Source organism: Alexandromys fortis, unplaced genomic scaffold (genome assembly GCF_014885135.2).
Source record: "Alexandromys fortis isolate MF-2015 unplaced genomic scaffold, M_Fortis_MF-2015_v1.1 scaffold_60, whole genome shotgun sequence".
NCBI lineage: Eukaryota > Metazoa > Chordata > Mammalia > Rodentia > Cricetidae > Alexandromys > Alexandromys fortis.
The window spans coordinates 5,296,345-5,323,434 of NW_026067946.1; the positions used below are offsets into that span (position 1 = coordinate 5,296,345).

At 43.7% G+C, this 27,090-nt stretch overlaps 1 protein-coding gene across 4 annotated transcripts in view; it reads right to left on the reverse strand.

Annotated features, from left to right (window-relative positions):
• Positions 1-6,514: 6,514 nt before the first annotated feature.
• Tnfaip8 (TNF alpha induced protein 8) overlaps positions 6,515-27,090 on the reverse strand; it is a 113,493-nt gene continuing 92,917 nt past the window's right edge. For all 4 annotated transcript variants that reach the window (XM_050149217.1, XM_050149215.1, XM_050149214.1 and 1 more), the window contains exon 2: positions 6,515-8,052. In XM_050149217.1, coding sequence (XP_050005174.1) covers positions 7,487-8,052 — 566 coding nt within the window. In that variant the 3' untranslated portion in view covers positions 6,515-7,486. The remainder of the gene's footprint in view (positions 8,053-27,090) is intronic.

Genomic DNA, 27,090 nt, shown 5'->3' on the forward strand with positions numbered 1-27,090 from the left:
CAGAAACTAGAAGCGATCAAGAGGCCCAGTCACCCCAGGGTCCCAGGCTAAGCTTCAGTCACAATATGACTGACTGTAACCCATGAGAGAACTCAGTGGAGAGAAATGCCAAAGGACACGGTATGTAGCATGTCCGTAGCATTAGCATGCTTGAGGTCCTGTGATCAATCCCCAATCGAAAATTCAAACAGGGAAAGGTCTGGCTGAGTGTATTTAACCCTACGAATCACGAGGGACATTAAATTTTTTGTTGTTGTTGTTATTGTTGGTTCGTTTTATAAAAAAAATACACATTTTTTTTTTTCTGATGGCTTGGGATCCAGCAATAGGTGACTAATGCCAGCAGAAATGATCAAATAGTTTACAGACATGTAGACTGTGATGGTGTAGAGGCCAGTCCTAAACAACAGCCAGACAGTATTTTTCACAACTCAGTTCAAAATAATTTTTCCAAATTGAAAGCAAAAGCCAATTTTTAGAGGGGACCTGGAGTGCCTGGGGTTCTCCGGGTCTGTTGAAGCCTGTAGCTGAATTGCCTTTATTTGTATTGCTTCTTGGAAAATGGCAGAAGGCCAACCATAAACAGTGTCCTACAAAGGAACAATCCTCAGCTTTCAGAGCCCCTCTGTGTTTGATTTTATCTTTCACAAGAAACTATGAAATAGTGGTTCTTACAAGTTTTAGACACATGGAGAGAAAGTCCCCTGGCAGGCCAGGAAATCAGTTTCCTGCTGGCCTCGGTGTGTGCTCTCCACCCTGCTGGGTTCTACCTGGTCACCCTCCAGTGACTCCTGACATACACTCCTGAAAACACTGTGGAATGTTTCTGCCTTCAGATTTCAGGGCCTGTTCTGCGGTAAATACTTTAGCAAGGTAAAAATGTGACTGCTTGGTCGTGAAAGCAAGAGTCCCCGACGGCGTAAAAAGCAGCAGTGTTGAAATTTCCCTCCAATCATCAGAAAGGATTTGTCCTCGGAACAAGTTATCTAAGAAGACAGCAGCAGCAGACAGGGAAGATACAGCAGACAGGGAGGATGCAGCAGCAAACAGGGAAGATGCAGCAGACAGGGAAGATACAGCAGACAAGGAGGATGCATCAGACAGGGAAGATGCAGCAGACAGGGAGGATGCATCAGACAGGGAGGATGCATCAGACAGGGAGGATGCATCAGACAGGGAGGATGCATCAGACAGGGAGGATGCAGCAGACAGGGAGGATGCAGCAGACAGAAAGGATGCAGCAGACAGGGAGGATGCAGCAGACAGGGAGGATGCATCAGACAGGGAAGATGCATCAGACAGGGAAGATGCAGCAGACAGGGAGGATGCAGCAGACAAGATGCCCTTTAGCACAGAGAACTGACAAAAATCTAGCTCTCGAGAAATGAGAGCAGCTTGTCTTGTAAACCACCAATTACCCGACGTGATGGTGACAATAAAGATATTTATCCTTTGCTTCTCTTCCTCGCATTTATGCTTCACATTAGGCAATTTTAGATGACTTAGCTACCTGCATGCTTCTAAGTGGAAAACTCGAAGTAGAGACATTTACTGCCTTCGTTGACTTTGTGAATCAAAACACTTACTTTAAAAATCAGATATTAACTGTTAAAATGTGTGTGTGCACATATTCTGTGGGAGTCAGAGAGTGACTTGTGAAAGTCCGTGCTCTCTATCATCAAGTTTCCAGGGATCAAATGCAGGCTTTCAGGCTTGGCAGAAAGTGCGGTTAGCCGCTGAGCCATCCCACTGGCCCAGATTCAAGTATTTTTCCTCTGTGTTGAGATTAAACTGTAAGCGCCTGATGGGTCACTTTATTTTCACAAGTCAAAACCAGAATGATGTAGCGCTGGGAGTAGAGAAGGCAGAATTCCCTGAGCCACCCAGGAAGAAAGACAATGGGTTGACTCACTGCCTGCCTGATCTTACAAAGGTCTCATGGAACTTTGGTGAGTGCAGAGCCAGGTTCTCTGCGTGCGCAGTGTTTTCCAAAGTACAGATGTTTTCCTCTTGGCTGGGACTGCTGTCTGGCTTGTCCACATCCTCTCTCAGTGTTCTGTAGACAGTGGCATAGTGTAGCCCTTACCTGAAGCTCAAACTCATGGCTGGGTGGAAAATGCTTCTTGGGAGAGACAGACTAGCCCTCACACGTGTAAGTATCTCTTTCCGTATCTCCCTGAGGTAAAAAATGGTCCCTGTTGAGGAATAGTACTTTAACTTGGCGAAGATGTGTTACATTTGTTTATACGGTGCATTTGTTTAACTATGTAAGGATGTACTGCTTTGCCTGCCTAGGTGCCTGATTGGTTTATTAAACGTTGATTGGCCAATAGCTAGGCATTAGATGGATAGATGAAGCCGGCAGGCAGAGAGAATAAATAGGAGGAGAAAAGGAGAGGAGAGAGGAGAAAGAGAGAAAGACACCCAGGGCCCGCCAGCAGACATGGAGTAGATCACAAAGAAAGAAAGGTAAAAAGCCCTGAGGCCAAACCATAGTTGAAGAGAAACAGGTTAAGCTGTAAGAGTTGATGGGTCAAGTACAAGCTAAGCCGATCATTCATAACTAACGAATCTTTGTGTCATGATTAGGGAGCTGGTTGGTAGCCCAAAAGAAAGACTGTTACAGGTCCCTCTAGTTCTGGGCCACACATTAAGTGTTCCTAAGGACACCAGGGTAAAAGAGACATAAATGTTCACTACTTGGAGGTGCTGGTAATGGGTGATTATAAGCACAGATTGATGTGCATATGGTTTTGTGGGTAGATACACTTGAGTGCTGGTGCATGTGGAGGCCAGAGTCCCTGTTAGATCCCCTGGAGCTGGAGTTACAGGCCATGGTGAGCTGGGAGCTGAACTCAGGTTCTCCGCAAAAGCTGTATGTGCTCTTAATCTCCGGGCCATCTTTACAAGCCCTCAGCTTGATATATAATCTTTATATATAAAGTTTTGTAATCTTGACTTGAATTACAGAAAATGAAACTGTTTCAGAGCTAGGATAAAGTTGTTGTATTTTTTTTTTTCCTGTCAAATAACATTTCTAACACTGCCGTGGGTTTAAGTCACATGAGGGTTTCTCTGCAGGTGTGTAATTTACCAAGCCAAACACTGCTAAGTCCTGCTAACGTGGAAACCCAAGGCCGACGACATACTTAAACACTATTATTCCTGTTAACACGCTGTTTCATTAGAATATTTTAATTTCCTAGCGACTGAACAACACTGAACTCCTAAACATATTTCAGCCCATGGATAAATGCACTGATCTTTATCTGTTTGTCCAGGTGGGTGTGTTATATAGCTGAGCTCATATAGTCACATCAAGTATCTCAAGGAGCACTTAAAATTCTTGTGGAGGGAAAACATCCAACCTGATATGTTCAAGCTACAAAACCTAGAATTTTAAGCCAATGAGTGGCAGGAATCTATCAGAAGTTTGAGCTTTGTAGGCTTTTGCTTTGTTTTACATGTGTATTTCACCTAGGGGTGGGGGGCTTTCCAGAAATTTACGAATGAGATACTGTGAATAGACAAAAGGAGGTATCATTAAGGTTTCTCACACATGGTTTTCTTTGTATATGTAAGCTCTAATAATCAGAAAAATACATAGGTATGTTTTAAATCTTATTTGGAAATAATAATAAATAAATAAATCTTATTTGGAAATAATGTCAAGGCTTTGAACTGGTGTCATATTACTCTTTGGTACACAACGAGGGGCTGTCTTCGTGCAGGTGGAGGTCTGTGCCTCCACCAAAGGCTGTCTCGGGGAAGGGTGCCTCATCTCGTGAGCCCCACAAAAGACAGAAACCTGAGCTACACGATGCCTTCATATTAGAACTCATGCCGCAGCACTGAAATGCCTCTGCATAAAATTAGACCCAGATCTTGGAGAATAGGTCAGATCTGTAATGACCTGAATTCGATCTAAAATGCCACTGTTTGCAAAATCTTTTCAGAGGCATAAAAGCTCTCCTCTGAGCCAAAGATATGTTTGCTATTGCTTTTAGCCATGCTGCATTTTAATACAAGCAAGTGTGCATTGATACTGTAGCTGTGATGCATTACTTGTGATCGCGAGAAAATTTTAATTTCCCTTGCCTCAGTTTCCTCATTTGCAAAGTCATGAAGATTTTGGCGGGGGATTTTGAGTGAGTGTGCCTGGCACACGGAAGCCGTATCATAAATGTTAACTGCCAATATTGGGTATCATTTACTAATTCTATATCTCATACTTTTTTTTTTTGCAGAAAATCCATCAGCATATAATAAAGGTGGTTCTAAAACATTTCGTTTGTTCACCGCATCTAAAAGGACACCATTTAGAAAAAAAAAGTTAGAATACATATAGGAGTAGACACCTATAATCCTAGCACTTGAGAGGCTGGGTCACAAAGATCATAATTTTGAGGCCAGGGTTACAAAGTCAAACTTTGTATTTAAAACAAACAAACCAAATAAACAATGAAACTTAGAAAACATAGACACATAAGATCCCAAACTTAGCTCAGAGTTTTCTCTCTACCCTACGCTTGTTCAATTTTTTTTCCCCGTTCCAGCCTTTCTTGCCAAAAAGTCATGCAAAAGGGGAAGGAACCCGATCACACCAGAAATTAGCCTGCTACACGGACCAAAAGAGAATCTGCATGCATCAGAAAATAACTTGCTAATCATGACATTTTAATCAACATGGAAATGCGTACTTTCCAGGCAAAAGACTAACAAGGCAATGGTTTTCAGACAATTCTGAAAAAAAAAAAAATGGCAGCAAAGATTCCCTGCTTCAGCATTCGGCTGATCTTCTTTCTATGTCTGTGAATTTGGCATTTGTAGATTGAAAAACATTTTATTAAAAAAATGTGTTTGTAGGGGCCAGTAACATAGCTCAGTGAGTGAAGGCACCTATCTGCCGCAGGTGCTTGATACACGAGTTCCACCCCCAAACCCACAAGGTGGAAGGCGAGTACCAGCTCCTGCAGGTTGTCCCCTTGCCTCCACAGGCATGCTCCCCCGCAACACAAGTACATATTAAAGAAAGTGTTGGTACTGAACACACACACACACACACACTTTTTTCTTGTGATTATTCCATAAACAAAACATTTTGTTGTTGTTTTGTTTCCAAATGAGCAGTTATACTGTACGTGTGCTGTGAGTAATCTTGAGGCGTGTAAATACAGGAAGGTATATAGGCAGGACAGATGCAAACACTATGTGATTTTCTCTAAGGGACTTCAGCATCTGCAGTGTTGGATATCTGTAGGGTGTTCTTGAACCAGTTCTCCACAGGTATTTCTTTTGGCCTTCCTGGGTGTGCTGGCTAGTTTTATATCAGTGTGACACAAGCTGGCGTTATTTAAGAGAAGGGAGCCTCAACTGAGAAAATGTCTCCATAAGATCAGGCTGTAAAAAAGCCTGTAGGACATTTCCTTAAATATTGATCATGGAGGACAGTCCAGCCTATTTTCAGTGGTGCCAGCCCTGGACTGGTAGTCCTGAGCTCTAAAAGAAAGCAGGCTGAGCAAGCTATGGGGAACAAGCCAGTAAGCAGCACCCCTCCGTCAGCTCCTGCTCATGTTCTTGCCCTGACTTACTTCAATCCCATTGTACCAAAGCGTGAGCCAAATAATTCCTTTCCTCCTCATGGTGTTTCATCGCAGCAATAGTAACCCTAACTAAAAAACTAAGGGATGCTACCATTGTCCACACGCGCATTGTGTTGCAACCCTCAACCATCAGTATGACCCAACTATGTGCAGACATCTCTACATTTCTCCCGAGGTCTGTATTTTGTTGGTCATGTCCTGAGCTAGAAATTTAAGAAGCTGTCCGCATCACTAGCCTTACTTCTGCTGGGCAAGATCTGGTAGAGAAGAGAATATGGCAAATCAGATCCTCTGTCCAATCACACTCTTAGCCTCTCTTGGGTAGGAGAAGAGCTGGCCAAGGAAGGCTTGCTGAGCTGAGTATGAACCATTTAGCATTTACAAAGTCCAGTAGTCAGTAGTCAGTACTGGACCAGCAGCCACTATACTGGTGTTACATCTAGCAGTCTCTACATCTAGCAGTCGTCTACAAGGCTCCAGGAGGTAAGAATTATATTCCCAGCTCAAATTAGGATTTAATGTCACTCAGGTATACATACTTTTTGCCTTTGCTGTTTGCCTTAACCGAACAAAACTGAGCCTCAGAGAAACCTGACCACTTCCTTCTAGTCTCTGATGGGTCAAAGCAGATTTTCTGGAATTTTTCCTTGTGGGATTTTTTTTTCTGGTGAATTTTTATTTCACTGTCAGTGTCCTCAAGAACAGACTCAGTGGCAGTGGCAGTATTTAGTGCTGGGGGTTGGGTCTGTTGTTTCCTAGATGACAGAATTGGCCAGTAGGCTTCCAGTTCTTCTACTTTGTCATCCATGCACCCAAAATTATACAGAAAGAGCACACCACTTGCTGGAGACAGACACGGCCATCAGTCCACTCATCAAAGTAGCAAATGACACAATCTAAACCCTAAGTAGTTAAATAAAAAATGACGTCCTTTATTCATCAAGCCCTGTTAAACACTGAAATACCATCCATCTTTCTTACATTACTTAGCAACGCCCTGTCTATTCTTTCACCCCCGACTCCCCTAAATTAGTCTAATGAGTTCATCCTTAACTCCAGATTGTTTTTCTTTTCTTCACACTACTTACATTTTATTGTTTCATCAGTATCAAAGCCGGTCTAAAAGTTCTTTTCTCCTATGTGTGAAATGGACGTTAATGTGTGTCAGCACATGTTCAAGATGCCATCAAAGTTAGGCCCCAAGCATTTCAAGACAAGGTTTGAGAATCTAAGTATCTCCAAGGATCCAAAAGAGTACAACTCTGTCTCAGAAGCACGCTCTTATCATGGACATATTTCTTATTTCCACAGTTGTGGTTTCGGATTGCGCGCTTTCCTGCTTTCCTGAGGGTTCAATTCGATGGCCTCAGTTTTAATTCCTGAATGTCAATTTCTATCTAGAACAAAAAGAATCGCGCACACTAGGAAGCAGAATTGCTTCAGGAGGATCAGTGACAACAGAGGCCCTTGGCATTTCAAAAGAGCTACACAGATAGCAAAGGATAAAAGTGAACCAAGATACACAACTTTGTACACGTTAGAAATATCCAATGTGCCACCAATACAATTCCCTAAAGCACAGAAAGTCCCAGAGACTGGAGCCACACGCATCTGTCTTTGTAACACTCTACATTTGAGTTCCCAACTATCTATTTTCCCCACATCCTGACATTCATTAAGACGTTTTCAGCCAGAATTTTTGGCAATATGCTTTTTTTTTTTTTTCAACTACAACAAGCCACACAAAAGTACTGCCATTAATGTCCAAATGGTTGCACCAGGCCAGGCCTTTCTGAAATACATGTGATCTTTAAAAGATTCTCTGTCTTCCCTTCATGAGTCAGCAGTGCTCGGTCTTCACCTAAACCGCTTATTTCACGAGCTCAGATGTTCTCCTCATCCAGCATTTTGTTGATGCCGTCGCAAAGTTTCTGTAAGTGAGGTTTGAATTTCCCAAAGGGATTATACAAGGCAGCCAGAAAATCACAATCTGAAAAGTGATCAAAGACGTGATTAACCCGTCCGTGAGACTTGGCGGTGAGGTGGCGCTGGATGATGTCGTGCAGCAGCTCCCGGCACTCGTTCAGCAGCCTGGACAGCACGTTGCGGTCGAAGGTGTACTCCACCTGGTGGAAGCTGACCACCGTCATGGCGAGCTGGTGGACCTTCTTCTTGAACTTCTCCATCAGCGCCAGCTCGTCTTGATTGAACTGATTGTTCCTGTGGAGGACGGCCAGCTTGATGACTGTCTTGATGAGGTTCTTGATGACCCTCTCCGCCTCCTTCTTGTTTTGGGTGTACTCCTTGGTCACCCGGTAGAGCTCATCCAGCACCTCGCTGCTGGTGTCATCGATCAGGGTGGTGGCGATGGATTTGGATACCATTTTACCCAGGATCTTCTTCTGCGCCTGCACGGCCAGGTTTTTGGAATTGAAGACATCTGTGGCCACTGTAAGACAGAAATGAGAAAGGATGGAAGATTAGTAAACAGCAAGTAAAACAAAACAACAACACAAGTCTCCAAGAATTAGGGAGCACTTTCCCCCATTCCTTCACTATTTACAGTCTGACTCCCATTTACTGATAGGAGTCTGTGTTCAGAAAAAAAAAAAAAGATTCAATGTTTTGTACATTTCTACGCATTGGGTTCTCATTTGTGGAATTAATGGGTTGATGTGTAATTAAAATCCTTTATGCCTTCTGCTATGTAGTCAGTGATTTCTTTAGCAGTTAATATTTAGAACATCCTTGAAAATATCTTCTGGGCACCAGCACACATGTAGCACACACTAACACACATGTACACATGCATAGCCATATAAGTAAAAATAGATCTAAAACTTAAATCTGTCTCGTGAGGTGGTAAACCATTTTATCCAGCTTAATTGTATAAAACCATTAAAAATTTTAAGTCAACTCTATACCTACTTGCTAGGCACCTGCAAACCTAGGCATCTTAAAGAAACTCAGTTAAGCCAGGGCGGTGGTTGCACACACCTTTAAGCCCAGCCCTTGGGAAGCAGAAGTAGGTGGATCTCTGTGAGTTCAAGGCTAGCCTGTTCTACAGAGTGAGTTCCAGGAAAGCTGTGTAACCACGAGGTTACATAGAGAAACACTGCCGGAGGGGGGTGGGGTGGGGACTGACAAACTCTTTTGAATGAAAGCAGCTAAAATAGCAAGGCCATGATACTGAGCAAGATGGCACATTTACCCCAGTAAACCCAAGGGAGAATCCTCTCATAAACCACTTACAGAAAGCTTAAGTGCCTAAGACATTGGTCATCGCTCTCTCAGCCATCCCACCCACTTTGAATTTCACTCCCCTATGTCAGCTTTTGGAAGGTTATGCTCCAGAGAGAGCTCACTGTTAGCTGCTATTCCTGATCCACGGCTTCTATTACGTTTTGAGGAAATAAACTTATTTCATGAGCCGATGAAACACGTTACATGCAAAGCATACTCCGGAAAAGCGGATCCCGGGAGCTGACGTTTGGAGTGACTGTGACTTAATTTGGCAGATGTTTAATGCACGAGAAGAGTTGCACAAATTACAGATTAATAACATATGAAACGGAATGCTGCTAGCTTAGGGCCCATAGAGAAAACGCTCTACAAACCAACATTAGCTTTATTCTACTATGATGCCCCTTCCATGTGCTAGGTGCAATAGGAAAGCTTGTCTACGATTCTGCCTTTTCTCCCTCTCCAGGCTGAAGGCTCAGAACTGTGGTTCTCCGGGTACCCACCCCACCATAGGGTTCAGGGATCTCTCTCCTCTCTGGACTTGCCACAAAATGCACTCAGAGCAGTTGAAATATAACCATTTAGTTTAGATGCATACCTCAGGGCACTGGTGATGTAAAATGATTTCTAGTTTGATAAAAGTTCGCATCATTAGGAAGCAAAACAGCAGAAGTAGCAAACCCAGGCTGGAAGGGCATATACGAGCAGCAACTGCCTCGGTGTTCAGGTTTCATGCTACATGTAAGGTGGGGACACAGAGAGTCCACATTGCATCTGAAATCTGGATTCACGGCAGGTATATTGTCTCATGCAGGTTATTCCAGAACGGCTCCTGGTGTGTAGAGCTCACCCAGGAACACACAAAGTTGTGCATCTCCTGAAAGGGTGTCCTGGTGCAACCAGCAATGGTGCCCTCCCAGGCGTCATATGACGTTACAGAAAGTGAAGTGAGAGCGCAGAGGAAGAACTGAAGTACGTTTGGAGAGGGAGGAAAGGAAAGTGAAAAGCTGCGAGAAAAAAGCCCGACTTCGGGGTCCAAGCTTTTCAACCATTTTTAGTATAACAGTAACCCATTCTTATTCCCGTCTCTCCAATGATTTCCCAGAGCGTTAATTCACACTGATGAAATTCTACACAAAGAACTGGTACCCCAGCAGATAATATTGCCACATTATGGCCAAGGGCCTTCTTTTATGTTATATCTCCAGATACAGACCTTTAAAAAAAATCAATCTGGTTTTTACAAGAAGAAACACACATCACTTTCAGATACATAACACATAACTCAGATTTCAGCAACCTATTTTAGATGAAGGCTCGCTCTTCTGCTTTGAATCTTTTAGGGACTGGCATAGCCGACAAACATCCTATCTAGAACCTACAATCTCAGTACCCAGATCAACATACTTTCCGTTGGGAAATACTGAAACCAGAGTGGAGAGGGAGGGAGGGAAGGCGGTTCAGACTCCTAGGTGCTAATTTCTCAGGGCTGAACTTGCAGCTTTGCATCAAGCTACTTTCCTCATTAAATCTCAACATTTCATTTCATTTCAAACATACCAGAGAAGTAAGAACTCTATGCCACAGCATTTTAGCTTCCTGCAAGCCAGCGGGGGAGAAGTCCATCTCCTGCAGACTAAGCAATGTCACCCCCATTTACTGTAAGCGAGGCAGAGCCCAGACGTGGAAGTTGATCCCTGGGGCTTTTCCTTTCCTCCCAGGACTTCCACCTGACACTTGTATTTTAACCTTTATGTCAACTCAGTGCTCTCTTCTCCCCTCTCCACTAGGAAGACTTCCATCCAGTGGTTTGATTTTTCAGCTTTATAAAACGGCCTCTTTTGAGCCAAGCAAGATTGTGGCTGACAGCCACTTGCCAGGGATATGTGGTCTTGGATCATCAAGTGTGACTGTTTGCTTTCTTGGACATTAACTGCTGCTGGCCTCAGCTGCTGGGGATCACTGTCAGTTCCACATGCTGGCCCAGGTCTCTTAAAGGTCCGCTGCATCCCAGAGCTAATCCTGGACTCCTGTCTCGGCTCACCCCTATGTGATATCATCGCCATGGCTGCAGAGAGCAGCCGTGTGCCAGTGACTCCCACAGTCCTAATTCAGCCTTGACTTCTTTTCCAGATTCGTTTTGCAAACACATTTAAGGCTGTTTTCTTCTGAGATTTTGCAGACATCACAGATGTACCATGTCCCCAACTGAATCCTTGTTCCTCCTCCCCCCACCCCGATCCAGCATTTACCACCTCGATTAATAGCATCTCTCCTGGCCAGAGACCTGGGAACCACCCACCATCTTGTCCTCCCTTTCCTTAGTCTGGTACCAAGATTTTTCCATATTTACCATTTATTTATTAGTTTATAAATTTTATTCAATTCCCTCCATCTCTACAGATATCATCTCCTTTCCAATGTCTTTTCACACTACAATCAGGGTACTTTGAAAATGTACATATAAAATGAGGTGCTTTTTTATTTTCCCACGACAGGTTTTTTTCTGTAGCTTTGGGGCCTCTCCTGGAACTAGCTCCTGTGGACCAGGCTGGCCTTGAACTCACAGAGATCCGCCTGCCTCTGCCTCCTGAGTGCTGGGATTAAAGGCGTGCACCACCACCACTAGGCAAAAATGAGGTTCTATTTAAGTTTTTTGCTAACCATCACACTTCCTAGTTCCTAAAAACCATTTTTTTTAACCTAATTATTCCCAGCTCTCCCTTTGGGCCCTGAGCTCTCCAAAAGCAGACTCCACCTGTCTACTTCTCGGTGCCATGCCCTGGGCTTGGGCAGGCACCAGTTTCTCCCATCTCTTTATCATGCTTAAATACTTCTCTAGGAAAACGTTTTGGCCTAAAAAATATATGAGTTTAAAATACATACTTGAGTGTTTCTGTTTGCTTATTTTACAACTTAGAGAAATCAGCACTTGTGGTAACTCACTAAATATGTGGGCTGTCACCCCACCCCCTGGGTAAGCATACTTCACAAGTGATTTCTCACCACCAGCAATTAGGTTTTTTAGAGAGCAAAGACTTATGTATACTAAGAGAATACATCAGATGACAACGACACAGATATTTTGAGTAGAAGCAGGGTGTAATATTTCTGACTTGAACCGCAGTGGAAGATTAGCTATCCTGGCCCAACTCTGCTTCTGGCTTGGTCTGTGTTTAAACAGGGACAGAGAGATGAACCAACACATGTTCCTGGAAGCAACGGAGATGCACACAGATGTTCTCCAAGGAGACGGTGTTGAGAATATTGATCAACTGTTTACCAATGAAGATGAATGCATTTGCCTTGGAAAGAGACATAGAAATTGTTGGCAGGGGGAAAAAAAAGTCTGTGTGAGGTCCTATTCCATTCCTAGTTTGCGGGGGAAAGACTGTTCTACAGAAAAGAGTACATCTTACGTTTCGTCTGCTCGCCGCCCCCTCCCTCTCGGACTTAACCAAACAGTCCACTTCAGCAATGTTTTCTGTAAAACAAACTAATATTTAGGGAATCCTGGTTTTACCATCAACAATCATAAAGTTGGAGATAAATATTGATGGTAAAAATATTCTGACCCATGTGTGCTCCGAAGAAAACAAAGATGAAAAGCCTTTTGATAATACCAATGAATGAAATTTTCTCAGAGCTGACAAAAATACCCCACGACTGCTGATATGACACAATGAAGGACTCAAGTCACGTTACATATCTATCAGCAAACACAATATTTTTCACTCAACAAGTTTACTACACTTGGTATTTTTGAATGCTGACTACAGATACACATGTCATTCCAGATGTTTTACCTAGTTAAATTCAGTCCAGTGGATCCAGAACGAGGAAGCACGAAAAAGAAAACCATTTGAAGAGCATGTCTGGCCATTGTGCGGAATGCGTCAACGTTCTTTAAACAATGCCAAACCTTAGCTCTCTTATATTTGAATAGTTCCAAATGTAAATGAACTTAGGGAGGGAAAAGGGGGCAGCGTTGGGGATAAGAAAATGGTCAGAACCAAGCCCAGCTTCATCACGAGATCAGTGAGCTAAGAGGTGACCTCCCTACCCTGGGATCTGGCAGTGGTCCAGGTGAGAATGATTGCTTATGTATCCTGACACCAGTCTCCGCACTGAAAACTCCGAAGTAGGAAATCAATAGTACAGAGAAGAAATGAAATTACAGGGAAAGCAGGGGAGGGGAGGGGAGGTCAGGGGAAGGGAGGAAGGGCCAGAGGAGGGGAGGGAGGGGCGGAGGAGGAAGGGACCGAAGGCACAAGTGGGGGCAGGGGCTGGAGTGGGAAGGCTGTGGCCAGTAGGAGCTGTGTGATCTTTATGAAGTGTAAGGACAGCTGGCCCTGAAAAGATCAGAAGTAGCAGCGTAGCTGGAGAGAAGACAAGTGCCAGACACCTCAGCACGAACTGCATTTATGTCCTAAGAAGGCAGCGGCCATCCCAGAGGTTGGTATCTTGGGAGAACTGATAAACCTTGGATCCTTAGCTTGACCTTCAATTGCACAGTGACAAGCTTACATTCTCATGATCTCAAGTGGCTAAGAACCAGCAACACACACCACCACAGGGACAAGGCTCCTGCTTATGGGGGCGGAGGGTGAATAAAATTTTCCCAGTGTAGTTACAGTGAGTCTTAGTATTCTTGTCTGCGTATCTTTGGATTGAACTTTGGGTACAGTGTTAGCAGGTTGCCTTGTTGCCTCATTAACTCAAGTAAGACAGATCTGCAAAACATCCAATTTGTATTCATTAGAGCGTCATGAAATTATCTTAAAATTATACCTTCCAACACATATTGGAATTTAAGCAAAAATATTTAAAGTTGGAAGGCTGCAGTAGAATCGTCGGGGTACGAGTGGTCCCTGCCGGTGGCATTTCTTCCCAGCACCCTGGAAAAGCAGTTTGACTAATCAGCCCAAACACTCTGCAACCAAGCAGTGACGGAGCCACTGCACTGCTCAGAGCTATTGCTGGGACCAGGTTTCCTCATCTGTAAGCTGAGACTGTTTATTGATTCAACCTCTCGGAGTTGTTCTACAAGTCAATAAACGGGACTGCATGGACCTGCCACAGTGCCTACCACAGAGACTCCTCTGAAGACATGCGAGGAGAACAAAACGTATTGGCTTCATATATATCTCAGTACTCTAGTGATGACTTGCATTTGGTCAAGATCAGTCAGCTCCTTCTGTCAGCACTATGAAACTGAACAATGCAAGGCACCAGGCGGTCACGTGGAAACAGAGGCCCCCTGCAGTGTACCTAATACCAACTTAGGTTTTCTTCCCCATGATCCCACTGAAGCACATGCAAATCCTTTGGAAAGAGAATTTCAATTCCTGCAGGATTTCAATTTCCCTTAGCAACAGATTCAACTGTAGGGAGGTTGTAGGAGGGTCTTTTGTCTGAGGGAAACTGGTCCTCAGAGAACAGAAAGAACGCCCACCCCACGGGGACAAGAAGAGACACAGTCGCAACACGCTTGGTATCCAAAGCTGTGTGGCAGGGGGACTTCAAGAAGGAAACGAAACAAAGCAGTTAAAGCCACACTGAGGCATCACCACCCCAGGCCTAGCCTTCCACAGCCTCATGGAGACTCAGACATGGGGCACAGGAAGCCAGTACGGCAAAACAAAGGCCCAAGAGGTCGGGCTGGAAGTCTGGGTGCAGGTTAGTGTCTTTGGAATTCAGTTTCCTCATCAGCTGAGTTGCTGGTGTGGGGGAAGAGGTTTCCTGGTGGTGTGGACAGAGTGAGATCTAGTGAGTCACAGATACTGAAGCAGCCATCGGTGTGCTATGCTCCTGAGGGGCCCTCACATGAACTCTGGCTTCAGCCGTCCTCCCTGGCGTGACTACAAACCTCAAAAGTAGAGACTGCTTAAACAGAGGACCCAATTCAAGCGCACAGCGCCCTTCGTCTCTTCTAGCTGATAATGTGTGGACAAGACAAAAGAAGCCCTGAAGATGACATGAAGAAGGTTTTCCCTGTACGACCACAGCCTGTTTCGGTGACACTGAACCTGTTCAACATGATTTTGAGGTTAACTGTGTGTCCTGTATTCCTATGCTGTATTTTGTGGCGATTTTGAACATCTAAAGCCAGGGAGACAGGTCAATGGGTAAAGCTAGAAGACCTGCGTTGGATTCCCAGAACCCCCGTAAAAAAGCCAGGTGTGGTGGCACGCCCCTGCAATCCCAGCACCAGAGAAAAGGAGGCAAATGGGTCCAGGGCTTCCTGCCCAGTCAGAAGAGTGTGCTTGGCAAGCTCTAGACTAATGGCAGATCCTGTCGCAAGTGAGGTGGACAGCATCCCTGACAATGACACCTCAGGATGAACTCTGGACTTGATACAGGTACACATATGTGCATGTGCACCTGCACACACACATGCAGCCATTTGGACACGATTATGCACACACATGCAGCCATATGCACAGAATTTGCACACACACATGCAGCCAGATGCATACGATTATGCACACATGCAGCCATATGCACAAGATCATGCACACACACATACAAAAGACAAAGCCATCTGCTTCAGTCTTTTCATGCCCTATTATTAGACTCACCTCTGCCTCTTTCCAGTGTTCTCTAAAGATCATTCCACCTCTTTATTGCCTCCTTGGTGGAATAAACTATGACAAGACATCCCTATTGCCTCCAGAAATGGAGGAAAATTTGGTGATGTTTAGATGAAGCAGAATGGTTGGATCTCAAAGAATGCCAGTTTCATAAATGTTAGGACGAAAGTTAGAGAAACAAATATATTTTATAGCTGCCCAAAGTCAGGGCAAGACATATATAGCCATGAGTACCCGTTAAATTATTCAAGGTAATAATCACAGTAAAGATACAAACAATAGACAATAATAACAGTAGTTACCGTGAAAAAATAGCTTGGTTAGTTCTTTAAGAATTTCAGACAATGTATTTTAATCATATTCGCCCCACAATTCTTCCCCCTAGCCCCCAAATTCATGGCCTCTTTTTTGTTATAATCCCTTACTCCAGTTTTTGCTGTCCTTATACCTCAGTGTGGGGCCATCCACGGGCACATGGCTGACAACCAGAAGCCACATCCTGACTCTTCTTCCCACAGAAGCTATACACGCCACAGTTCTTCAGCAAAGGGCAGGGGCTCATGAGTCCCTTCCCCTCCACACTAGAATGCTAACCGGGCAGCCAATGTTTTAAAGAATCCTTTACTATACTATCCGGGAACTTGCATTATCTCACTGAGGTTTCATACCAAGCCTAGAAGGAAGACTAGTACTGCCAAGATGTTCAGGTTAGGTCTCTGAGGTGCAGAAAAAAAAATGAGATAATTTCTTATGTATTTTAATCTTATTGTTTTCATTACCCCGGCTTATTCCAGATCCTTCTCACCTCCCTATCTACCTAACTTCATGCTATCCTTCTTTCTTTAAAAAAAAAAAAAAGACAAAAACAAAAAGGTCAACACACACACACACACAGCACACTTAAAAAGACATGGAGTTCCTTTTGCAGTGGTCAACTATTCCTGGCCACAGGACCCATCCTGGTTGCTACCTTTATCAAACCCCTCCCTTCAAGGCTCAGGGATCGATGCAGAAGAGGATGCAGACAGACTGTAAGAGCCAGAGATGACTCCAGGGAAACAGTGTCTCCCAGACACAGCAGGACTGATACGCATGTGAACCCACAGAGCCTGACAGCAAGCACACGACTGCACAGGTCCAAACCAGACAAAATCCCAGTGTTAACAAGGGTAAGTGGACACAAAGTCACTGACCAAGAAGCTGCTACAACGGAAACCTGCTGGGAAAGGGAAAATTAGTTTTCTCCAATGGGGTCTCACCGAAATTGAGCTACTGTCAAAAAGCCACACAGTCAGTGAGTGGGAGAGATGAATTTGAACGCACACATGTCCAATGCTAAGCTCTTCTCTGAAAGTCTCATGGATGCATGAGTTTTAGAAATAATGTTTCAGCCAGGCTGTGGTAGTGCACACCTTTAGTCCCAGCACTCAGGAGGCAGAAGTAAGCAGATCACTGTGAGTTTGAGGCCAGCCAGGTCGACAGAGTGAGATCCAGGGCTACACGGAGAAACCCTGTTTTGAAAAAGGAGGAGGAGGAAGAAGAGACAGAGGAGGAGGAAGAGGAGATGGAGGAAGAGGAAGAGAAAGAAGGAGGAGGAGATGGAGGAGGAGAAGGAGGAGAAGGAGGAGGAGAGGAGGAGAGGAGGAGGAGGAGGAGAAGGAGGAGAAGGAGAAGGAGAAGGAGAAGGAGAAGGAGAAGGAGAAGGAGAAGGAGAAGGAGAAGAAGAAGAAGAAGAAGAAGAAGAAGAANAGAAGGAGGAGAAGGAGAAGGAGAAGGAGAAGGAGAAGGAGAAGGAGAAGGAGAAGGAGAAGGAGAAGAAGAAGAAGAAGAAGAAGAAGAAGAAGAAGAAGAAGAAGAAGAAGAAGAAGAAGAAGAAGAAGAAGAAGAAGAAGAAGAAAAGAAAAAGGAAGGGTATCTTTCTAAGGGAAGGGAATTTAAAGAAAGAGAAAAGGATCTAAGGATGTCTCTCTATGGGAAGGGAATTTAAAGAAAGAGACGGAGTAGTTCCAGCCCAGCTGAACTTGAAGAGTTTGTGTTCTCAGGATGCACCTGCTTAGCTTTGAGATGTTAGGGTGTTTAATCTAAAAACAAAGATGTGCTTGCACCGTTCAAGAACAAGAATGTCATCAAATCAAGTGCAAAGTGTCTCAGCTTTGCCCCCACTCGCTGCACGCTCTGATCTTGACCCCTGCTTCCAAGAGGCAACAACTGTTGTGAGATTTCTGGCATCTTTTCAGAGCTATGCATAGCTCTGCCCCTGCACAGATAAGCAAATGTATGAATAGATCCTGAGCTATGTGAAGGAGTCTTAAAGCTCCTCCACCTCCGTGCTTTGAATCTCAGATAGGGTTTCACTCTGTAACAGCTCTGGCTGGCCCGAAACTCATGATCCTCCTAAGTGCTAGGATTACAAGTGTGCCCCACCACACCTAGACTGAGGCTCGCGGTTCTTAAGAGCTGTGATTTCTGAGTGATGAAAGGGACACATGACAACGTGTAGGTGTTCTCAGTTCTACGCGGAACTGATATAAAGTGGCGATGTGCTGAGGAGCAAGGGCACTCCCGCGTCACTGCCCACATCACAGTCGTCATAAGGGGCCCTTCGGAGTGCTGGGTGGAAGCAAGGCTGTCTTCTTGAAATGTGTGAAAGGGGGACCAAGCACCGTGATTAAGATTATCATATAGTTTGTCATCCACACGAAATACCTTAGAACAGGGTGCTATTGGTGATTGCACCATGAGAACAGATCTGTGAACACCTCAGATAAATGCAAGTGGTTTTCCTACGAGAATAAGAAAGGAGCAAAACTAAGGATTTACTCAAATATTTATAAGAATTTCCTTGAGAATCCCATAAACATATCACCAGGTTTTCTTCCAAACTTCATTATAAATAAAAATACTAGTTTTTAATTTATTTTTTTAAATTTTTCTTTTACTTTTTCTTTTGAGACAGTGTTTTTCTGTGTTTGGCTGTCCTAGAACTCACTTTGTGGACCAGGCTGGCCTTGAACTCAGGGAGATCCACCTGCCTCTGCTGGGATTAAAGGTGTGCAGCACCACCACCCAATTTAGTTTTGTTTGTTTGTTTTTAAGATGTGAAGAGGAATCATATTAATGGTGTGGGAAGAAGTCTCTCTAGTCAAATAGTATCTATGCAGTTTAAAAAAAAGGATTATTAAATTCTGCTTAATTAAGTTTCCTAAAAAACATTTCATACAGGACCCAAGGCTAAAATCAATTAAGATAATTGATTCCATTTTTTATGTTTTTTAATCTGACAAACTGATGAAGGTTCTTAGTGTTGCTTTGGAATGGACTCATTCAGCACAGCTCACAGCAAGCAGGGGTGGGCCAAGCGGTCATGGTGGGCTGTGGAGCGAAGCTGGGCAATACAGTGATGCAGGCATAGCTCCTGGAATCAGGCAGCCTGGGTCAGAAGCTGCATCATCCCCTGGGGTCCCTAGAGACTGGATCACATCACCAACTTCCTCTGTGCCTCAGTTTCTTGAAGTGCAAATGGAGTTTAAATAAAAATAACCCATATGAAGGGCTTAGACTAGCATTTGCTGTGGGGTAATCAGGTGGATTTGTACAATCATCATCATTTTAACTGCTAGCTCATCATTACAGTGAAGTTCTGGTACAGAACGACTCAGGTTCATGTGAAGGAAGAAGAAAGAAGATTAGATGTAACTCATACATACCACTCAATGAAAACTTGTGTTGCATGTTTCTAACGTGCCAGAAGCTGTGGCTTCAAAGATAAGTAACACTCTCTCTTTTCTCCAGGCATCCAGACTAACGGAGGGGAGGGGGATGATGGGAACAGGTAGGTTGCACCACAGAAAGTCCATAGGAGCATTGTGAAAATAAGCAAAAGCAGTGAAGATAGTAAATGTTAATTTTTGAATGAGATGATGGGGGAGGGGGGAACTAGAGTTGAAGGTTTCTCAAAAGGGGATTTGCCTCAAAAGAAAAGCAGTTCCTGCCTTAGAGAAATAAGCAACTATATTCCAGAGCAAACACAAAGACTTCCTACTTGCTTGTGAGGCATTACAAATTCTGTTCATTAGCATCCCTAAAAAAGAGAAGTCAGCTGGGCAGTGGTGGTAGCAGAGGTGGCCCAGGTCTTTAATCCCAGCACTCAGGAGGCAGAAGCAAGTGGATCTCTGAGTTCAAGGCCAGGCTGATCTACAGAGTGAATTCTAGGACAGGCTCCAAAAAGATATAGAAAAACCCTGTATTCAAACAAACAAACAAAAAACCAGAAAACAAAGGATACATTTTAGGAGAGAGATGGAAACATCAAACATGTAAGTTGTGTATAAGTTGTCAGGGCTGTGGAAGGGTTTGCTATTAGGTTTCTCAGTTCTCAGTGTTTGGCAGGGAAAGGAGACAGAACCAGGCGCCCAGTGCAGAACTCTGTGTCTTGGGCCACTCGTACCAGAAGGGCATGGAAGTGGCTTGGTAATTGCCACGACGACTGCATCAGAGTTTCTAGGACTCTTGTTTCAGAAGTTGTATTTGGGAGGCACTGAGTGACCATGACGCATAATAAAGGTTCTACCCTGCTCTGGGGTACGCTCCTAGAACACTGGACTTAAAATCCCAAGTAGGTATGTGTTGGCCACAGAATGACATTGAAATCAGACTCAATGGATAACATTCTCTTTCAAAATTTTATGAAAATCGAGATGTTGACTTGTGAATGGAATTCACAGAAAATATTTTCAAGAGAGAGCCTGTGAGGGTTTTGAGACTGCGGCTAGGAGTGTAAGAAAGCAAGCCTTTTCTAGACGACACCACAAAGCACAGCTGGAACAGGGCCTACCTCCTACACACAGCATTGAAAGGAAAGGAAAATACCTTCCAATCATTTGTGCAAAATTGACTGTAGCGAGTGATTCTTTTCTTTTCAAATTAAGTAAATCTTTATTTATCATGTTGAGCTTGGAAATGCTAGTAGTTCTTACAGATGTTCCAGCTGCACTTGATTTACTTACATATATTTAAGCATATAGCGCTTTCCCACGGTTGAGTCAATGCTGTCTTCTATCAGAAAGTGGTGAAAACCCCTCTAAAAAGCTCCGCGATTTCTACACTTTTCTAAGTCAAGCCCTACAACCTGCCAGCAGCACCAGTCCCGGTGAATATTTATATTCATGTAATGTTTAGAAAAACAACAGCAAATTCTAAATCCAGCAGGCTAGAGTGACGTTTAGTACTGAGCCAGCTCTCAGATTGGTATCAGCAGTCAATACACACTTCCTGGTCTAACCAGGTTGCCTCTGGTCTGATAATAAAGACAACCGAACAATATAATTTCGGTGACCACTCTGTAGTTAACAAAATACTTTAAAGCACTTTCACGCACATTTCTGACTTGGACTATAATTTACCGCATCCCCCAAGGGAGCCAGAAGAGTGAACCATAGCTCAGAAGCCAAGGGTGCATAAGCAGAGACAGCCGAGGAACATTACTTCCTAGTTGCTCTGTAACTGTATGTTGCAAATTAAGGCAACGTTTATTGTTTATTAATTTCCCATCGGATACTACATACTGCTAAGCCAGCCACATTCCACTTCTTGGAGCTTGTATCTTCCTTTACCCAAAATAAGAAGCAAAGGTCTTACACATCAGGGGATAGAAAACTAAAGAAAAATCATGTCTGTCTACCTTTACCCTGGCCCTCCATTCCTGCCACTAAGGAGCTTTTTCATTCTGTAAACCTCAGTTAAAAAAAACCACCTCTTCCAAGAAACCTTCCCAGATCCAACGGCCAGAATAAATCTTTCCTTCTAACCTGGTCTGTGCTTGATAAGGAAGTTCAATTTCCATCTGACCATAACTGCTTATAATCCTTGACAAGTAAGGCACCAAATCTTTCATCTCTGTATTCTTCACAGTGCTTAACATATGCCCTCGAGCTAGCACAGAATGAACCGAGTTCCAACTCTCTAATCTACCTTGCTGGACCCCACGGGGATCCTTCACAACTCCTAAAGACATGTCAGAAAATCAAATCAGTTCTTTACATCTAGAGTTTAACAAAGGAAATGATTTGTACTCTATGGCTAAGAACATAACCCTATAAATAGGATATAGACACAATCTTTCTTTAAGTGGTACTGGTGATCAAACCCAGGGCCACATTGTGGTGGGCAATCCCTTATGTTTTAAAGGAGCAAAATATATTAAAAAACAAAACAAAAACAAAACTGATGCATTTTCTATTTTTCTATTTTTAGACCATTGCTTTTCTCTCCATCCTCAGTCAAACTAAATAACTATCCAATCTTTGCAGCAAATGTTGTAGAATCTTCCATACAAATACCTCAAATCCATCTGTTTGAGCATTTTAAGAGCAGCAACCTGTTGGCCTTACCCTGGGCATCTCCTAAATATGCCTCTTGGCACAACCTCCCAACATTCTGTTGGCAACCTTTCCCCAGCCATTATATTAACTTGTCAGTCAAGCATCTTACAGCCATATTGACATCTTGTGGGCAGATCCTGAAGAGGGCAAGCGAATGGTGACATACAGGCCTTCATCGAGTAAACTACTTTAACTCAGATATCAAGGCATTCATGCTCTAGGGGTCTCTGACAAATGCAAGTCCCTTCCCTGAAGGCTCTCCGCAGCACGGTTCCTGACTTTGGGTGCTTCCAAAGAAGCATCTGAGTCCTTGGAGTAGTTCTTCCCTGTTGTCTGTTGTCTGTCTGCCTCTAGTTCAGGGGCTCAGGAAGAACTGCAGAGTCTGGAGCCTGGACTCCCCAGATTCGGGTTCTACACAGAGTTGTATTGCTCTTAGGGTTAAGTGTTAGAAAATGGGGACAGTTAACCTCAAAATCTTTGTTTCTGAATGTCTTTGAACAATCATTCAGATCCGTGCATAAGAAGCTCACGTTCCCACATGACAATGGTGCTCCTGAGCTTTGTTGTGACCCCTCTCTTTTGAAGGAGCATCCATAGAGTTTTGAGTGGGTGACCTCTAACCTGTACCATATAAATGTGGCTAGACTTTCAAGGGACTTCTGGAGCTCCTACTGAATAGTCTGGAATTAAAACTCCTGCAGAGAAGCTCTTTCTCTGATCTGGTCCCTACATGATTATAGGTTTTTTAGGGAGGCTGGACTGTTAAAAGTCAGCATGAAGGACCTGTAAGAAGAAAATGCCTCCTGATCAAGAGAACAGACTCTCTGGCCTGGGTGCAGACACCACGTTCCAAAGTGGCCAGGTCAATCTCCTATCCAAGGACACACCCCCAGAAAGATGGGTTCACTTGAAAACAAGCGAATGAAACAGTGGGAATAATTTACTCTTTGAACTAAGGCCCTAAAGCAGGCTTATTGAGCCAATTATTGCTGAGCAAGGACCTCCTCCCTACTGCAGTTTCTTACTCCGAGACAGGACAGAAAAGGAGAGCATAAATGTTGATGAGTTTTAAAAAGTGTTTAAAAAAATAAAAAGAAGAGGGATTTGTAAAAAAAAAAAATTAAATATGAGTCTTTTCAATCAAATACTATAAAATTTTGTTTAGGACAAGAAATTAAAATTTTTTAATCCCCCCACCTTGTAGGACTTTTATGCAAATGTTTTAATCCTCCCCATTCAGTAAAACCTTTGTTTACATGAAGGTATGCGTACACACACACACTCCAGCCCAGCAATGTACTCATACATTAGTGTGATGGTTTGAATAAGAATGGCCCCATAGGCTCATATATTTGAGTGACCAAGGGACTATCTGAAAGGATTAGAAGAATCAGGAGTGGCCTTGGTGGAGGAAGTTTATCACTGGGGGTGGGCTTGAAGGTTTCAAAAGCCCATGCCGTAGGCTCTCTCCTAGCCTATGAATCAAAATATAGCTTCTAGCTACTGCTCTAGCAAGTGCCTGCATGCCACGATGCCCTCTGCCATAGCAATAAACCCCCAAATCTGTAAGCAAGCCCCCAATTAAATCCTTTCTTTCATAAGAGTTGCCTTGGTCATGGTGCCTCTTCACAGCAACAGCAAAGTAACTAAGACAGTCCCAGGCTTCTGCTACATTTGGTGCCTGATCTCATTTCTATACAACGTGTCAACTGGGTCACAGAGAGGTGGTAAATTTGCCAAGTTCACAAAGATCTCAGGAGAAAGTTGAACTAATTGTCACCGTATCATTGTGAAACCCTAAACAGTAAATAAGCTTAGAGGTTGGGGGGAGCCCTCACTCCACTTATTTCTCATAGCACAGATCTTTTTGTTGTTGTTTTAACTGAGTGTCTATTATGTGCTAGGTAGAACACATGCACACAGTAAGTTTGGATTCTAAAGGAAGACCCATGACAGAAACAAACAGGTAAGTGCCAAGTAGGGACAGCGGCCATATGAAAAAGAAGTATATAAATGAGAGAACATGTTCTTCCATCCAGGGTGGTCAGGGAAGGCCTTTCTGAAAAGGTCACGTTTGAAAAGAGACGTGAAGAAAGCACAGGAAGTAACCTTGGCCTGGTGCAGCCCCCAAGCTTTCCCCACAAACTGTCTTGACCGTCCTGCCTAGCTCTTACAGGAGTAGGCATTTGTGGCTCCATTGTAACCTGGAGTAGAATCCTTGTGACTGGTTATACTTTATTACGTATTCCTTGCTATAATAAATTTTCAGTTAATCTCTAGCATGTAGTGCCTAGATTTGTGGGGAGGAGGTAGGAGGATGGGGAGGAGTAGGGCATGGATACTGTTTCCATGAAACACAACCAAAATAAGCAACTACAGATGATGTATTTTACTATCTGTTACACAGCTACCTCAACGACGCTTATACAAGCGATGCATATTTCAATGTCGTCTTTGGGAAAAAATATTCTCCTCATTTAATCATTAAAGACAGGAATAAAAAACAAGCCTTCTATTGATAGCCTTGGAACTGGTAGGGAATACCTACATCTGAAGAGATAATATAACTCTGTTTTTAGAGCACAGTTTTTCAAACTATAAAAAAGCATTTTCTTTACAATCATTGACAAGAAACTGGAAAATGAGGGTGAGAGCAAAATGACTCAGTTGTTAAAGCGCTTGCTGTACAAGCTGGTATAGTTCCAATGTAATTATCTTTGTGCTGGGGAAGTGGGGACAGGAGGAGCCCCGGGACCTGCTGGACAGCCAGCCTTGCCTATTCAGAGAGCATCAAGGCAGAGACCCCCACCTCGAAAACACAAGGTGGATGGCTCCTGAGGCTGACACTGACTTCCACACACATACACATTTACCCCATACCAATGTACACCTACACAAACATCGCACACATATACCTAGAAGAAAGCATGAATTTACCTAAATCCGTTGAAAAAAGAAAGAACAAACTGGATCTATTTTATTTTTTTCCCCTTTATTGAAACTGGCTGGCTTAAAATTATATTTAGAATTTAAAATAACAAAGCCCCTCTCAAGCCAGAAAGACAAATATTTAGTTAAAGTAACCACAGTCCTATGATGTTGACAGCACGAACCTCGTATATTAGACGCATTCTTTTCAGTTAATGAAAATAACTAAACAGACCGTTACAGTCCTTTCTTGCGAGAACTGAAAACCATGCCCTGAATATATCAACTTGTTGTCTTGGAGATGGGTTTCTTCTGTAATGGTGGCTATCAGGGTAAAGTAAACTCTGGCAAATAACACAATAAAACGGGTCATTTTTATGACCCACTGCCAAATATCAACAACACAAATGTCTTCTCTCGGAGACTTTGTCAGCCCCCCCTCTTCGGAGCTTCCATCACACCCACTCCCCCACCCTGTCCCCTCTCACATCAGCCCCCTGCTCCAGAGATGGAACAGGGCGGGCAGAGGCTTGCAGGTCAGCCCAGGGTCACCACGTGAGTCCTATTAACTTGTGATGGCCCTCTCTCCTTCTGGAAAGGTTTTGGCTGGGGCACTACCTACAGCAGTAAGAAGCAAATTCCTCCACTTAAAACTTAGCAATTTCTGCCACTTAGAAGCCCATGGCTGCTGCTGTCCAGTTGAACCAAACACTATCACTTTTCTCCAGCTGTGGTAAAACTCACGGCACGTAAAATCTACACTGTTACCATTCTAAAATTATTTTGTTATATCCACATGTTGAGCAACCATCTCTAGTATTTAATTCCAGCATACTCCTATATCCACCAAAATGGGGCCCCATAATATGTAAAAATTTTGCTTTTGTAATTAGTAAAAAAAAAATCATCTGAAAGTTTGGAGGGATTCCCCCCCGCCCTTCTTCTTCATAAAAAAAAACAAAACCTGACCTTCTGCCGACAGGGACTGGGGAAGGTGGGAAAGACATGTCCTCTCCAATTTCCTACCTGTCCATCAGCATAGGGGAAACTCCCTAGCCCCGTGGGTGTATGAGTTAGCATTTCTGACTGGAATGGCCAGGGTCCTACAGCATTGTGAGTCACTTTACAAGAACCTAGGATAAGGCTCTCGGCGACTCATGAGCTTCCAGCCCTTTGTTCCTGCGTTGTCCATCAAACTGGGCAAAGGGGCTGCCACTGGTCTCTCCTCCACAATTCCCAGGCTCTTGTCGACTTCTGGACTCGCTTTTTCCTCATAATGCTTCCACTTTTAACCTCCCGATCTTTCCTGAAGTCTCTCTCCACCTCAAGTCACATTCTATTCACCTCGGCTACATCTTCAGCCTGTTCCCTTTAATACTACACTCTCACGCTTTGTTTTCTACCTACCATCTGCATTTTGCTTCCTTGTAGCTACTTAGCATACTTTTATTACAAAATAAACCTACTTAGAAAGGACACCAACTCTTCAGTGTGAGCGGAGACTGACATCGTTCCCTTTGAACACATCAAAGTCTTCAAAATCAGTCACTACTGTTTTCTTCATTCGCTATTCTTAACGTAAAAAAATCATTCAACGGAGACAACAGACACCAACGCAATTAGCTGCTACCAGATGCTGCTGTTTGCCAAAGGCCACGAGTCCGCATGCAGTTTTGGATTACAAAATGAGTCCTGTGACTAAGGAGGCAAAGGTCACACAGTCCAAATACAAGCATTCTCTGGAATGATACAGAAGATAAAAAACAAACAAACTGGAAGCACCTGGTCTCGAGATGTGGTTGTCAGGATACTGTGTCTGGGATTTCCCGAAACCACTCGCTGTAGTACTAGCATCACAGGGGCCATGTTTTGAGAAACAACCACATTCCATTCCAAGTTCACAGCACCACCATCTACACCAACAGTTCTGCCTCAGATACTTTTCCGTGATCCTCTCTCCCCAGAATGTGGCATCCCCTCTGGGTCCTTAACTCGTGTGTATGTCTCATAACGCCTTGAGACTGAGTTCCCAAGTGCAGCAAGAGGTCTTCCCATTCTGTTTTCCTTCCCGGGTGAAGCTACCCCTTTATCCTGATCAGATTCCTGTCCTATGCCTGCCTTGACATCTTGGGGAGAAAACGTAACTTTAAAAGTTCGAAACTAGCTTCCAAATGAACTCAAATATGTCTCAGCTGATGCTCAATACCGTAAAAGGCCGAGGCATGCATATGTATGTGCCTCTCTGCCCTTCTCTCGCTGTGGGTTTCACAGAGCACTGAAGATAATTATCGGTGGACCGCATTCCCTGTTCTAAGAGTTATCCTACCGAGCAAGTTCTTGTTA